We start from the raw sequence: 16,985 nt of genomic DNA, 5'->3' as shown, positions 1-16,985 counted from the left end.
AAAACAGTTGTTCAGTTATCTTAATAAAAATATAATAAAAAGGAGCCCAGTGACTCTTTTCATTTTCAGATTTTCCTGATACTGCAGTGATCTAGACTTGCCAAACATTATAGACTTGCATGGGCTGTATTTGATATATATTTGTATCAGGGTCTGTAAGACAGACTAAGTGCAGCATCAACAACAAACAACCAAAATCTAATTGTTTATTTGTGTGCCATTACGATTTAAACCCTGTCATTTGCCCTCTAACACAAACAATTCAAAGCCAGTCAAGCACTTTTCCTTTTTCACATGAAATACTGTGACTGTCAGCAAAATTCAATGTTTCTCTTTCTCCAGCGTTCAAGGTCATTCATCGGGGATCTCTGTCAATTACTGTTGGCTGTTATGTAAAACTGGGAGACACACATAGAACCAGTCTATACGTAGGAAATCTCAGATTAAACGACATCTCATTGCTGACCACGGTCAGCAGGATTAGCAGGACAAACAATCACTAATCCTACAATCGTCTTGTTATTCTAAGACAAACATACAAAAACAAAGATAAATAATTGTTTTAATGTCGGTGAGGTGAAATGGGGATTAATGCCGGGTTCAAGATTATTTCACTCATATATTGACATGAAGACACATAACAGACCTGTATAGAGCCGACCAGTTTTATCCTCTTGTTAATGTCGAACGCCAGACATGGAAACAACAAGTACCATGTTGTTATGTCTTTCGGTTGTTTGTTTGTTTGTTTAACGACGCACTCAGCAATATTCCAGGGTTTTTTTATGGAGGCCTGTATATAATTGAGTCTGGACCAGACAATCAAGTGACTGACATCATGAGCATTGATTTACACAATTGCTTTTTCAAACAAGACCCCGTGTAGATCCGGGTTAGAACAGGTCTTCAGCCACCCATGCTTGCCGTAAAAGGCGACTATGCTTGTCGTAAAAGGCGACTATGCTTGTCGTAGAGGTGACTAACGGGATTGGGTGGTCAGGCTTGTTGACTTGGTTGATGCATGTCATCATATCCCAATTGCATATAGATCGATGCTCATGATGTCAATCTCTAGATTGTTTGGTCCGGACACGATTATTTTCAGACCACCGTCACATACCTGGAATATTGCTGAGTGTGGCGTTAAACACAAAACAAAACAAAATTTTAAACATGTCATAAAGGTATGGGCAGCTGTAACAAAATGTCACATTGAATATGCTTGAACATCCATCACATCCCTACTGATCATCAATGCCCTGATCACAAAGGGCAAGGTCATGTGTGACATCAGTGGAGGTCTTTCATGCTCTTAAGAATGATTGTCAGAGAATATCCCCATGGCAGTACACAGATCGGTCGCAGAAACTGGGGCAGTCCCTCCTCAGGCCATATTATATAAATCACTTATACTTAAGGTACTTTTAAAAAAGAGGACTGTAAAAAATATTTTGCCAAATCATTTATTTTCTCTGTGAAGAAAATTTTGTTTCACAAATGAAGACATGATAGATGTATTTCATAAACTTGGCCATGTTGGCATAAATGTGGACTACTTGAAAAAAAAATTAGGATCTTACTCAGCAATTGTGCATGTGCAAGTGTAGAAATGAGTGAGTGAGTGAGTGAGTGAGTGAGTGAGTTGAGTTTAACGGCACTTTTAACATTATTCCAGTTATATCACGGCGTGTCAGCTTAATGTGGGAGGAAAGCCCTAAGTGATGCAGGTCTCAGACGTTAACCACTTCGGTGAAACCCACGAGCACGGGTATGGTTTTGACAAACCTTGAAACATAATTGGGGTGAACTGGGATTCGAACCCACAATCATAGGTTTCTGGCGTGCCTAGGTCTCATTCATACAAACACATCTGATAATTTCTATGGTTAAATGATTTAATGATTTCTTTATGTTGTGTTAATCTTTTTAATTATGTTTATTTGTTGTTGTTTTTTATTTTTTTATACCAAACTCAGCAATATTCCAGCTATATGACGGCGGTCTGTAAATGATCAAGTCTGGACCAGACAATCCAGTGACTGACATCATGAGCATTGATCTACACAACTGGGATATGATGACATGCATCAACCAAGACAGCGAGTCTGACCACCCGATCCTGTTAGTCGCCTCTTACACACTTGTATATACATTGATGTTTACCTGTGGCAAATTTACACCACAAACAAACATATATAATACTTAATCTCCTTCACATGGTTTATCAGATAATTGTACTTTCACATTCCTGGAATATCTACAGAAATAATCTGCTTAGGACTCAGATTAAAGACCTTGCTTGCTGAGGCCGAAAATATGTAACCTTGGCAAGACCATATTACCTCATAATTGAGGTATTCAATATACTGACACCTCAAGAACAGACTGAGAAGATAGCATCACCAAGTACATATCAGTCTAACCATGTGTCAGCGGGGTCCCCAACTCTGTAAAATCCTGTATTCACCAAGACAGTAAAACCCTGTATTCCCCTAGACAGTAAAGCCCTGTTTTCACCAAGACAGTAAAACCCTCTGTACAAAGACATCAAGACAGTTAAACCCTGAACACACCAAGACATAGTCTGTCATACAGACCCTGAAACAAATATATCCAATACAGCTCATGCAAGTCTATAATGTTTGGCAAGTCTAGATTACTGCAGTATGCAAATGAAGTAAGTATCTGGTATCCTTTTTATTATATTTTATAACTATAACTTAACAACTGTTTTTTTCTGTAAAATATGTTCATTTCAAAGACTAGATGTTAGTCTAACCAAGACAGTAAAACCATCTTACATCAAGACAGTAAAACCCTGTACACGCCAAGACAGTAAAAGCCTGTATACATCAAGACAGTAAAACTCTCTTACGTCAAGACAGTAAAAGCCTGTATAAAACCTTTTACATCCAGACAGTTAAACCCTGTATAAAATCCTCTTACATCAAGGGGCGCGGTCGGGTAGCCTAGTGGTAAAAGCGTTCGCTCGTCACGCTGAAGACCCGGGTTCGATTCCAGACATGGGTACAATGTGTGGAGCCCATTTCTGGTGATATTGCTGGAATATAAACCCCTCTTACATCAAGACAGTAAAAGCCTGTAAACATCAAGACAGTAAAACCTTCTTACTTCAAGAGAGTAAAACCCTGTATAAAACCCTCTTACATCAAGACAGTAAAAGCCTGTAAACATCAAGACAGTAAAACCCTCTTACATCAAGACAGTAAAACCCTGTATAAAACCCTCTTACATCAAGACAGTAAAAGCCTGTAAACATCAAGACAGTAAAACCCTCTTACATCAAGACAGTAAAAGAATGTAAACATCAAGACAGTAAAACCCTCTTACATCAAGACAGTAAAAACAGTAAACAGAGAAGTTATAATACACCCTGTATATTTGCTACATAATCTCTAGGATTTTATATAATATCTCAGGGATTTTATTAATACAACTTCCATTTAGATTGTAACATATGAATGCTTCTCAAGAGAAACTGATATTGCATTTGAACACAATGTAATGAAATGTAAAATCAATGACAAATGTTTTCTTTCCTGAAGTTCATGGAAAGTGTGTTGAAACATAAAAATGTTAATAAATGTTGTTATAAGTTTCTTTTTTTCTGTTTATAAGTTAGATAAAGCATTTAGTTTTTATGAGATTTATCCTTTGGATAAAACCTCTTTAAGGCTGACGCCTCTCAGTTTTATCCTGAGGATGGGGTTTTAAATGCACTAAGACAGTAAAACCCTTTCTGCACCATCACATAAAACCCTGTATACACCATCACATAAAACCCTGTATACACCATCACATAAAACCCTGTATACACCATCACATAAAACCCTGTATACACCATCACATAAAACCCTGCATAAAAGACAGCAAAACCCTGTATACACCAAGAAGGAAGTGTTTTGGGTCACTACTTCAAAACATACCATTTTTTCTTCTGAAATCCTAAATATTGTTATTATTCTTATATTTCTCAACACTCTTTTCAGGACATGCTGAAGGCAAAAAACATTGCCAGTACCTTCAACATGTTCAAGAACCAGTTATTTACCTCACATAGTTATTTATCCCTAACCCCCAGAATATCAAAATATCAATTTCTTGACTAGAGTTGATACAATTGATTTCAAAAAGACACTCGGATGGCATTTTCTGTGTCCCTTTCCGTGTTTGCACAGCCCCTGGGCAACCATTAGGGTAGTCAGGTGGATAAAAAGTTGACACAAAGTTCAGTCCTCATTTGAATTGAAATAAGAAGTATTGGAATGAATGGCCATATCTGCAACATAGATCAGCTTACCCGGTCAAGGGAGGGGGACCACCTCAGTGTAAAGACCTGGGATGGGGGCGGTGAGGGGTGGGGGTGGGCGAGATGGAGGAGATGAAGGATTAAACAACGGCAAAAGTGAGCGTGGCTCACTAGTACTCCCGACCCGCCTAGTTTGTCAGTAGTTTCAAATTAAACCAGAGCTTGCCACTAACATGGCTATATCCCCCACCCCTGTTGCAGAATTTATGACATAATTAAATCTAAACAAACCCTAACCTTTTTTAACCAGGGTGGAACTTGCCATGGAAACGTAAAAAAATGTAAATTTCTAAAATTTCTCAATAGCAAAAGGCACCAGTTCAGCATGTACCTGACAAACCTGCAAAGTTTCATGCAAAAATATTGAACGGTTTTCTGAGTTATGCTCTGGAAACGAACCCTACCCTCACAGAACCTAAGTCCATCTTGTTGCCATGGAAACGTAAAAAAATGTAAATTTCTAAATAGCAAAAGGCACCAGTTCAGCATGTACCTGACAGACATGCAAAGTTTCATGAAAAAATATTGAACAGCTTCTGAGTTATGCTCCAGAAACGAAACGTGAGCCCGTTTCTATATCCCACGCCAACTTCGTTGGGCGGGGGATAATAATGGATAGGGTTAGGTTTTGAAAAATGCATCAAAAAATGGAAAAATAATAAAAACATTTTTTTTCTTTTGACTGCATCCCTCCATATGACACAGATTATATGTAATAAGTTTGAGATGAATCCACTGAATAGTTTAAGAGAAATTGTGCGGACAAAGTTTTTGGACGGACGGACGGAAACTTGGTATAACCATATACCACCGACCTAAAAGGTCCGGGGTATAATAACTAGGGGGTGAATGGGGGTGGGTGGTGTTTGACAGGATGGTGATGGTGGGAGGGCAAAGAGAGGCAAAGGTTGGGTCGGTGTAAATACGGCTGGGACGAGTTCAAATTTACCCACCCCTCTATTACCAAACCCGACTCAGGTACCTCCTGTAGGTCTCAAGAGACGAGTACAAAATGCCCATATTAGTGACATGTAGTGTAACCATGGAGTTCTAGATCATTTTTGTCCTTAAACAATGTATCAGGTGACTTACCACGGGTCCAGGAAGCCCTATGGGTCCTACTCAGTACCTACTCGACCCAAGTATCCAAGCAACCTGTCCCAGCCCTAGTGGGGTAAGGGGATGATATAAGGGAGATACATAGAGGAGGTGGAGTAGAGTAAAAGGAGGGTAAGAGTTAAGAGAGAGTTAGGGGACTGGGGCAAAATGGCTATTTTGTATATATACCAGTGAGGCGCAGTAAAAAACGACATATTGATTCAGGTGAAAGAGATAACAAAGGTGGTCAATGAAAATGCGAAAATTACAATAGTATTTCCTGTTATGCTTATAAGCCCTGTCTTTATATGCAGAGGTATTAAAGATGAAATGGTGTTTAACGTTCTCGCCAAAGATTATTGCACGTGTGTGTGTCTGGCTGCTTGTACTAGTCCAGACTTATGCCGATTTATAGTGCTAGCTCACTGAGATACCATGCCGCAGTTTGACATGAATACCCCACTCAGACACAGTATACTGACTCCGAGCCGACCAGTCCTTGTTTTAGCCCCTTAATGCCAAGCACCAGGCAGGGTAACAACAAGTACCATCTTTTTAGGTCTTTTGGCATGATGCGGCATGGGATCGAACACCGGACCTTCCGCTCTCCGGGCGGACGGTCTAACACTAGACCACGGAGGCGGTCTTATATGCAGAGATTAAGATAACAGTGCATAGTTGTCTCGTAAAATAATCCAGAAATAGCATCAACTGCACACACCTTTTCTTCTGCCGATCTACCACATTTTGTTAAAATATACCCAATATAAGAAATGAGAAGAATTCTAAAAGTTTCCTGACCTTGGCCTACTGAACACCTCTTCCAGGCAATCATAACATAACCCTAGGCCGGTTCTTGGTATCCTGATACCCTGATTCAGATCCCCCTTTTTCTTGTCCCTCCAGGAATACCAACAGGGCTTCTGGACAACCGAACAACACCCTGATTTATTGGTCACAGTATGATATGGATGGAAAGAACTATGGCTGTAAGAGACATTGCTGGGTCCTTGTCTTTGTTCAAGAATCCGTCACTTCCTTTATCTTGACACCCCACTCATCTCAGTCGTATGTCCTCCTCACGGCTGTCTCAAGGGACTTCACTTAGTCAATTAGGACTGAAAGTGGGGCGGAGCACATAATTAGGGAGGGACAGGTCTGTCTGTCTGTCTGTCTGTCTGTCTGTCTGTCTGTCTGTCTGTCTGCTCCTACTAGTCTGGACCAATGCCGATTTTAAAATGCTAGCCCAATGAGATACTATGCCAGAGTTTAACATGAATACCCCACTCAGACACAGTATACTGACTCCGAGCTGACCAGTTCTTGTTTTAGCTCGCTGAGATACCATGCCAACAGTTTAACCTGACTCAGGTGAATATCCCACTCAGACAAAGTACACTGACTCAGTGCTTGTTTTAGCCCTTCAATGCCGAGCGCCAGACAGGGTAACAACAAGTACCATCTTATAATGTCTTTTAGTATGACGCAGCAAGGGATCGAACCCGGGACAGACATTCCACTCTCCGGGGGGACGCTCTACCACTAGGCCCCGGAGGCGGTCAGTGAGGGATGGGGTGGGGTGGAGCAGAGAGAAATTGGATGGGTAGGGATAGCGAGGGATGGGGGGTGGTGGTGGGGGTGGGGGGTGGTTGGATGAGATAGGATAGTGAGGGATCATCATATCTTGAAGTACGGCTGAATAAAAACTGACTTTCTGTTTTTATTCTCACTAAACTGTGAAAATAGTTTTCCTAATAACCAGGTGCACATCATCCATCAATGCTAAACATCCAATCATAACAGAACACATTACATCCTTACAGTAACATATTCCACAATCACACACACATTCTGCATTTTTAACACAACAGGATTATCTAGACTTGCATATGCTCAAAGGCCAATATTCATTCCCAAGTCTGCTTCAAATGAAACTAAACATGCTAAAAATTACCAGTTTGAATTACAAATTTCCCAGTTCCAGAGTTTACGAAAATAAAGACATAACAAATCCAATTTTGAATAATATCACAATTGTTCCCCAATTTGCCTGCAGAGGGCACTTAGTTAGGACTCCCACACAAAACCCTGAAACTACTGTGACATACAGCCATCAAAAGGCAAATTTTATACAAGAGGCTTAGGTCAAGGGCTGGGACGGGTAACTCGGGTACTCGGGTCAGGTGGGTCCTCAGTAGAACGCCGGTACCCACAGGACTACCCGGGCCCGTGGTAAGTCACGTGATACATTGTTCAATGACAAAAACTAACTAGAACTCAGTGGCTACACTTCAAAGGGCTAATGTTCGCATTTCTTTCTGACAATGAACACATTCCTTTTTGACTTGTATGTTTGAGTAAAGACAAAGCTTCAGTCAACTTCAGCGTAAGCATGATCTTATCGTCCCGGGTAGCCGGGAAGGGTCTGGTATACCTGGGTAATAGTGAGTGAGTATGGTTTTACGCCGCTTTTAGCAATATTCCAGCAATATTACGGCGGGGGACACCAGAAATGGGTTTCAAACATTGTACCCATGTCGGGAATCGAACCCAGGTCTTCGGTGTGACGAGGGAACGCTTTAACCACTAGGCTACCCGACCGCCCCTGTACCCGGGTAATAAATTTGGACTCGCATAAATTGATATATCCCACTAAGCCCCCTTCCCCCAACCCCCTCCTCGCCATAAGATATTTCTGTCCCCCATGGAATGTATCTGTCTCTGACTGACATAGTTCAATATGATAGTATCAAATATCTGCTTCACTATGCACTATGAGACACAGGTGGGTTCAAGTACAACGGAACACAGTCTATGGTATTTAACCTCTCAAGTGTATGAATAAAGACCTAATGTATTGAGCCTGTATCTACACGCGAAGGAGAATAAGACGACCCTCACAATGGTTGTCAGTTCCTGATGAAAAACAGCCCTGATCAAACGAAGAATTTTATCGCGAGAGGCTTAAGTCATACATTGATATATTGAGGTCAAAGATATCGAACTATAAAATGAAGTGTTCAATATAGAGGGTGTATAGATGCTGCCCTGAGTGAAATATATACCCCGAACTTTGATCACTATATACATACACAGCCCTCAACAAACAAAAATGTACTCCTTTGCCTGTTAATATTAAGCTTTACAGAGTTGTCTACCTTGATGGGTCATCCAACCCATGTTGATTTTTATTTGCATTACTTTAGGAAAATGATTACAACTTGGTCAAACATGTGTTTCTTGCTCGTTAAACCTATAATATCTAAGAATTGACTTCAAATTTTTTTGAATTTGTGGACTTATAAGATAAAAATTGGTGTGTCAACAACAAAAACTTCACAGACTGCTAATTTAAACATTAACATGCAAAAACATGTAGACAACAATATGGTGTGAGTGAGTGAGTTGGGTTTAACGCCGCTTTTAACAGTATTACAGTTATATCACGGCGTGTCTGCTAAATGTGGGAGGAAGGCCCGAAGTGATGCAGGTCTTAGACCTTTACCACTTCGGTGAAACCTACGAGCACAGGTATGGTGCTGACAAACCTAGAAACAATTAACGGGGCAAACCGGGGTCCGAACCCAAAATCATAGGTTTCTGGCTTGCTAAAGAGACACAACTCTGCACATCGAATCGTGGCGCCTTAGATTTGTTAGACGACTGGGCCGCCAATTGGGCCGCCGTTCATGTCAATAATAACAAGCTCCGCCTATTCTTTTACCAACAAATCAGGAACTGGGTCTTCGGCATGACGAGGAAAAGCTTTGACCATGTTGACCACTAGACTACCATACATTACCATTACAACAAAGATAGAAACAGGAAAGAAATCAATATCTAATCAATAACCATTTAGAGTAAAACTCTTGCGCCACAAGCCTATTTTGAAAGTGATTCCAATGAAAATCTGTTATCAAGTGCCCTATTTATACAAACCAGTACTCTTAAACTACACAAATACAAAAACAAATTTGACATTTCTCACACTCAAATAACATCTTGATAAAAAAAAATCAAAGCTAAACCATTTTAAACATTAACTTAATATGTTCATACAATTTGAGAATATACTAAAACTGTCTTTTATTGAAATAAGTGTACTTTTAATTTCAAATTGATATTTTTCAAAATTTAATAATTTTAAAATCATAAAAAAATTTACAGTTGATTTTCGCCTGTTTGCATTGTTATAAAATTAGTCAGGGATATTTTCTAATTAGAATCTTACTCAGGGATCTCCAGGGACAAATATTATGACAGGGAATATGAAGACATAATTCTTAATTTCAAACTCTGTTTGTTTTCACAGACTATACACAGTACATTGACATATACTCCCATGACTGTCGTTTATTGACCTCTGTGGTATGATGATCTTTAGGGATCTTATCTGCACATGAACAGCGATTGTACCAACACAACAACACTGTGACAACTTATACTCATTAAAGCTATTTCTATTTTCCCTCCAGCTAGAGGGAGCCTCAGGCCCTTGGAAGGAGCCATGGAGCTCATCAGTGAAAGGGGCAGACCAACATAGTGGTGTATAATGAAGTATTTAACAGTGTATTGCATGTCCGTGAAATGGTACAGAGAAAAGGGAATATCTTGTTGTAATAGTGGGTTAGTGAGTTACACCATCTGCAATAACTGTGTGAGTGAATGAGTGAGTGAGTATCTTGATTGAGTATCTTGATTGAGTATCTTGATTGAGTATCTTGATTGAGTGAGTATCTTGAATGAGTATCTTGATTGAGTGAGTGAGTATCTTGATTGAGTATCTTGATTGAGTGAGTGAGTATCTTGATTGAGTACCTTGAGTGAGTGAGTGAGTATCTTGATTGAGTATCTTGAGTGAGTGAGTGAGTGAGTGAGTGAGTGAGTGAGTGAGTGATGATTTTAAATAATTATTCCCAGGATATCACAGCAGGGCACATAAAAAATTCAATTATCCATTTGCGAAGGTTTGGTATGACAAGAAAACACTTTCATCACCCAGACCACCTCCGAGGTCTAGTGGTAGAGCGTCCGCCCTGAACATTTTTATGAGGCTGCCTACAAGAACAGTTCTACATGAATTACACAATAACAAATGTTATATTTGGGATAACACTTTCTTAGTAGAGTACACATTCTAGTACTTTTTGGGGTTGAGTCTCATCCGGGATTCGAACCCACACTGCCACAGTGAGGCACTTTATCATGTTTATCGCCAGCACACAAAGTCAGCGATCTAACCCACTCAGCCACTGGCATTGTGTGGCATTGTGTGTCTTTGTGTGGCGTTGTGTGGCATTGTGAGTTCATGTAATACATAGGATCACAAAAATCTTCAAAAACACAATTATAAATAATTTCAATTAAAATATTTCCATCTTAATTTTGCAATATTTATTCAAAATCCTGGATGCGCCTCAGACTAAGTGGTTTTTGCAATGACTAGTTCCTTGCTTCAGGTGAACGAAATCAAGCCATGATGAATCCTCTATGCGTAACATCATCATGAACAACTAATTCTATTCACACACATATACAGGGCGATGTCAAGAACATCACGATATGTCACTCTGTGAGCTGAAGACAACCGTTGTCCCTTGTCGTAAAACAAAATAAAAAAACAATGGTTGAAAAGTGAAGCATGCTTATTTCAAAATCCTTGTCAAAAGCGGTTTTGGTTAGATTAATATAAGACTTTCTTAACATGCTAAACGAAAACAAGACAAGTTCCTTACAAGAAACAGGTATAATGTCATGTTATTAAATCAATGTTATTTTCTTCACTTTTTAGTTTATTTGACCTTGGAAAATGCTTATGTTTTAAGAGCAGGCAAAATATAACTCCATAATTCAAGCCTTGTTTGACAAGGGTGGAAACTGGACTTTTTCCGCCAATTAACGCCCTTGCCTCGGGTATAACTTGCCTGAAGTATTATTCCGTTAAACTCAATTGGATTATGCTGTGGATCATGTTGATTCACACACACCAGTGAAATTCTGAAAAGTTATAAATGGCAAGCAATAATTAAAATAATTAACTTGCTCCAACTAAAACCAATTTTATGTTAGTTTGTTTGTTGTTTAATGCCACACTCAGCAATATTCTAGCTATGTGACGGCAGTCTGTAAAGAATCGAGTCTGGACATCATGAACATCGATCTATGCAATTGGGATACGATGACATGTTTCAACCCAGTCAGTGAGCCTGACCACCCGATCCCATTAGTCGCCTCTTCCGACAAGCACAGTCGCCTTTTATGGCAAGCATGGTTTGCTGAAGACCTATTCTACCCCGGATCTTCACGGGTCACCAATTTTATTAAACTCATGAATAGTTTTGGTTTACGACTCGCTTTCACTCATCTTATACCAGATACCAGAATGACTGTAAACCTGGAAAGTATTGCGCCATGACATTTTTGTAAGTGGCAAACAATAGCCTTAACATGCTTAACGTGTGTGGAAAGTTTTGCGACACCCTGTTAAAATTACTAAAGATCAAGGCTACTTTTTCACATAATTTTTATAAGTAGGAAGCACGTGATGAAATGGTAACTCAGAGTCAGTAATTTTGAAACAATAGATGCATGTGTTGTTGTGGATGACAAGAAAGGTCGGTGTAACATGTTTATGGACTACGCAGTGTTATGGAAGCAGCATGTCGAGATGTGGAAGGTTAATGAACTTTCCTGATAAGACTGTTGCCACTGAGTGACAATAAGTAATTAAGGAAACACAGATATGTTGCAATGAATGAGTGAGTGAGTTGGGTTTAATGCGGCTTTTAACATTATTCCAGTTATATCAATGCGTGTCAGCTTAATGTGGGAGGAAAGCCCGAAGTGATGCAGGTTTCAGACGTTTACCACTTCGGTGAAACCAACGAGCACGGGTATGGTGCTGACAAACCTAGAAACATGTTTAGGGCGAACCAGGATTCGAACCCACAATCATAGGTTTCTGGCGTGTTCAAGGGACACAACTCTGCACAGCGAATCACAGGGCCTTAGACATGTCAGACAACTGGGCCGCCCGTGCCCCTAAGTATTTATGTAATCAAGAACTGTTTGACAAAGTAGACACAATCTATGGATAACAACTCCTTTATTAATGTAATGGGGACGTTTCGGTGTAGATCCTTAAACCCTTGTCAAGCATATATACCGAAGCGCCGCCTTTACAGTAATTAAAGAAGTTGTTATCCATAAATTGTGTCTACATTAACATCCGTCAATTTCTAAGTTAGGCTTATCAAAAATTCATGTACTGTGTGATTTGACAATGTGTGGAAGTGACAAAAAACAAGTACTGGTATGCCTCCTCATTTTTTAGGCTTGTTGTTGGCCTGCAAGAATAACTGTGTCATGAAACTATTGCGATTGTGTACCGATGCAACGGTGGATTGCGATTTTTTTTAATCGCACACTAAGTAAAAATTATTGATTCTTACCTCAAATGCATCCTTTTATAAATGACACACTAAACACTTATTACTAGTGAAAATGAGTAGTGAAAACGTAAATATTTTCATCCATTGCGTCATACTTGACACTACCAACTGTAAATTGACAGTGTGCCAGGTTTTCGGCCATTCCGTCTTACGTACCACAGATTAGAGTGTATGCAAGTTTTGTGATACGTATCAGATCACGAGCAAGGTATCGTGATACGTATCGGATTGCACAGCTGGTGTATCGACCATGTCCTACTACATACACTAAAACACAAAACAGTCAAAAAGTAGAACACTACAGATCTTTCATGCCTGAGACATATGAAACACTTGTAAAATGTAAAACATCTAAATATTGACATACATTGTTATTACTAATATTAGGGCAGGAATGAGTCCAAATTTACTACACAGGTACCTGGCCCCCTATTACCGACCCTACCCGGGTACCCGCTGTAGGTCTCAAGTTTGGAGAAAAATGTCCAGTTGGGAATTGTTTTACTAGAGTCCTGGCAGAAAGTATTTAGATATAGTATAAAACGATCTGATCATGCATGCACTGAAGTTGACTGAAGCTTTGTCTTTACTCAAACATATAAATTCAGAAGGAATGTTCACATAGTCAGAAAGAAATGCAAACATTAGCATCTTGTCCTTTAGTCACAACAGAATTTTATTATTATTGTCATTAAACAATATATCACATGACTAACCAGGATCCGGGTAGTCCTTTGGGTACCTGGGTCCTACTCAGGACCATCCGTACCCGAGTACCCATCCCAGCTCTACTTGTTATGTACAGCTAAAAGAAACTGAGACTCAGATAGGACACATGAGTTATGAGGTGAGATGAGCATGGCAAGGTGAAATGAGGTTTAACGTTGCGTCCAAGATTATTGCAGTTATATAGCGACGTGCATACACGTGTATGTGTGTGTGGTTGCTTGTACTAGTCCGGACTGATGCCGATTTATAGTGCTAGCACACTGAGATACCATGCCGCAGTTTAACATGAATACCCCACTCAGACAGTATACTGACTCCGAGCCGACCAGTCCTTGTTTTAGCCCCTTAATGCCGAGCGCCAGACAGGGTAACAACAAGTACCATCTTTTAACGTCTTTAGGTATGACGTGGCCGGGGATTGAACCCCGGACCTTCCGCTCTTCGGGCGGACGCTCTACCACTGGACCACGGAGGCGGTCTCCCATGAGTTATGAACATTCTAAAATAGTATGTATCACACACCTGTACACATGGCAAATATGATCAAACAGCAGATATGAAACACTTGAACAATGACACAGGTGAACGAAATCAAACATGGCACAGCTATAAATACACACACACACAAGACAAGGGAGAACTAGTACATGTGTAGAAGCTAAAAAGTATGAAATATCTACCTGATAAAGCGCTCATCTTGCTTGACCCACTCGTTTACATCACCCTCTGAAGAGAAAAACATGTCACGCCATATCATCAAATGTCAACAACTGATTCTGCCACCATAAGTACATCAGAGCTCCCACTAGCCTCTAGTGATGGTGCTAGAGCCATCATCTTCAACAGCAAACAGCATCACAAATGTTGTCGTTTTTCCTGTAGGACTATATATGTAACCTTACCGGAGCTGTTAGTTAGATCTGCCTGGTATCAACACGATCAATAAAGCTTTTCATGATGTCATACGTTGTGATTTGTTGTCATTAGTGGAGGTTAATCTGCTGTTGAGACAATATTTAGTATTGTTTGTTTGTAATAATTAGTTATAGATGATGTTGATATATCAGTGGGGGTAAATCTGCTGTAGAATTGATATTTAGTATTGTTTTTTTGTTCATAATTAGTTATCAATGATGTTGATATATCATTTGACTGTTGAACTGCTGTAGAGTTGATATTTTTTTTTTGTTGTTATCGATGATGTTGATATATCAGTTGACTGTTGAACTGCTGTAGAGTCTGTAGAGTTGATATTTAATTTTTTTTGTTATCGATGATGTTGATATATCAGTGGACTGTAAACCTGCTGTAGACATGGTACAGTTGATATTTATTATTATTTGTTTGTAATAATTAGTTATTGATGATGTTGATATATCAGTGGGGGTAAATCTGCTGTAGAGTTGATATTTAATATTGTTTGTTATCGATTATGTTGATATATCAGTGGGGGTAAATCTGCTGTAGAGTTGATATTTAATATTGTTTGTTATCGATGATGTTGATATATCAGGGGGGTAAATCTGCTGTAGAGTTGATATCTAATATTGTTTGTTATCGATGATGTTGATATATCAGTGGGGGTAAATCTGTTGTAGAGTTGATATTTAATATTGTTTGTTATCGATGATGTTGATATATCAGGGGACAGTAAACCTGCTGTAGAGTTGATATTTAATATTGTTTGTTTGTTATCGATGATGTTGATATATTGGGCATACTTTCAGACTTTACACTGGCAGATACAGGCAGTTAACCCAATTGAGGACTATCAAATGATGTAATAGATGTCCTTCTTACAATGTGGACTGTAGAGTACAATGTGACAGAAGTTGGTAATTCAAGCAGCCATCTACCAGTGTAAAGTCTGAGGGTATGCCTTTTGGGGAAAGGGGGTAGATTCTGCGATCTCCCAGAATCTACACAGGTATACTTTGAAGGGGGGGAGGGGGGGAGGGGGCATACTTTCAGACTTTACACTGGCAGATACAGACAGTTAATCCAATTGAGGACTATCAAATGACGTAATAAATGTCCTTCTTACGATGTGGACTGTAGTGTACAACGTGACATAAGTTGGTAATTCAAGCAGTTACAGTCCATGGTTATATGTCTAACAGGAAGTAGGATATTTATAGATGCTAAATGAAGAAGTAATCAGAAACTGGACATTCAATAAATTTTTTAAAATGTCCACTAACATTGGATTAAAAATATCTATGAGATAGTGAGTGATATTCAATGACATAAAAAACATATCGGGAGCACTGACTTTTGTCTTACTTCATTACTTTGAATGATTCTACTGTTAGTCAAAGGGGCACAACTCTAGGCAGCATGTGAGACCTTTGCGCTGCCCAACACAACAGCTGAGACCTTTAACCGCAAGCAATTAAGGCCAAGTTCAGTCATCACAGAGTAACTTTATTTTCTAAACATGCTAAAGTGAAAAACTGAGAAAATTCACATATTCAATGAGAAATGAGTTTCACTCAGTTTGTTTGTTGTTTTACGCCGCACTCAGCAATATTCCAGCTATATGAGAGCAGTCTGTAAAATAATCAAGTCTGGACCAGACAATCCAGTGATTGACATCATGAGCATCAATCCACGCAATTGGGATCGATGACATGTATCAACCAAGTCAGCGAGACTGACCACTTGATCCCGTTAGTCGCCTTTTGCGACAAGCATAGTCACCTTTTACGGCAAGTATGGGTTGATGAAGACCTATTCTACTCCGGAATCTTCACGGGTCTCACACATTGTACCAACGTGGAGATATCGAACCTGGGCCTTCGATGTGACCTAAGGAAAAGCTTTAACCACAAGACTACCCCAACAACTTCCCAAGGCAAGAGAGTTAACTGACTATAAAAGTCCAGTTTCCACCCTTGCAGAGGCTGGTGTTATGGAGTTAAATTTTGGCTGGTCTAATGAGTCTGCATTGTCCAATCAAAATCATGCAACGAAATTGAAATCCGGTTCGTAAACAGTCTTACAGATTTTGGTCGATTGCAGGATTTGCAAAGCATGTGCACCGCCAACTCATTGTCAGCAGATATTTTCCAAACCTTTTCATGTTTTTAATCAAGATGCTTGTGTGATTTGATGCACTTCGTGATGTAAGACCCGTTTTATCACAATATAGATCTTGATTATCGATCAGATCGTCTTGACTGAGTGCCACCTTCTTGTCAACAAGATATATTGATAACAAAATAACCATGAACATTCTGTACAAACAATTTCTGAAGCATCTCTCCTTCTTGTGATGGGGGTGGTCGGGTAGCCTAGTGGTTAAAGCGTTCACTCGTCACGCCGAAGACCCGGGTTCGATTCCCTACATGGATACAATGTGTGTGGCCCATTTCTCG

At 39.6% G+C, this 16,985-nt stretch overlaps 1 protein-coding gene across 1 annotated transcript in view; it reads right to left on the bottom strand.

Annotated features, from left to right (window-relative positions):
- The window catches only part of LOC139471871 (pleckstrin homology domain-containing family G member 5-like), a 210,484-nt gene extending 196,152 nt beyond the window's left edge, over nucleotides 1-14,332 (bottom strand). Inside the window, exon 1 of the mRNA XM_071254380.1 lies at nucleotides 14,289-14,332. Within this exon, the coding sequence (XP_071110481.1) occupies nucleotides 14,289-14,304 (16 nt within the window). The 5' untranslated portion in view covers nucleotides 14,305-14,332. The remainder of the gene's footprint in view (nucleotides 1-14,288) is intronic.
- Between the last annotated feature and the right edge of the window lie 2,653 nt (nucleotides 14,333-16,985).

The sequence above is a fragment of the Haliotis cracherodii genome, unplaced genomic scaffold, assembly GCF_022045235.1.
Source record: "Haliotis cracherodii isolate W230 unplaced genomic scaffold, xgHalCrac1.p SCAF_23, whole genome shotgun sequence".
In the NCBI taxonomy this organism is placed as follows: Eukaryota; Metazoa; Mollusca; class Gastropoda; order Lepetellida; family Haliotidae; genus Haliotis; species Haliotis cracherodii.
Note: the sequence above shows the minus strand (reverse complement) of the source record. Positions and strands in the feature narration are given on the sequence as shown.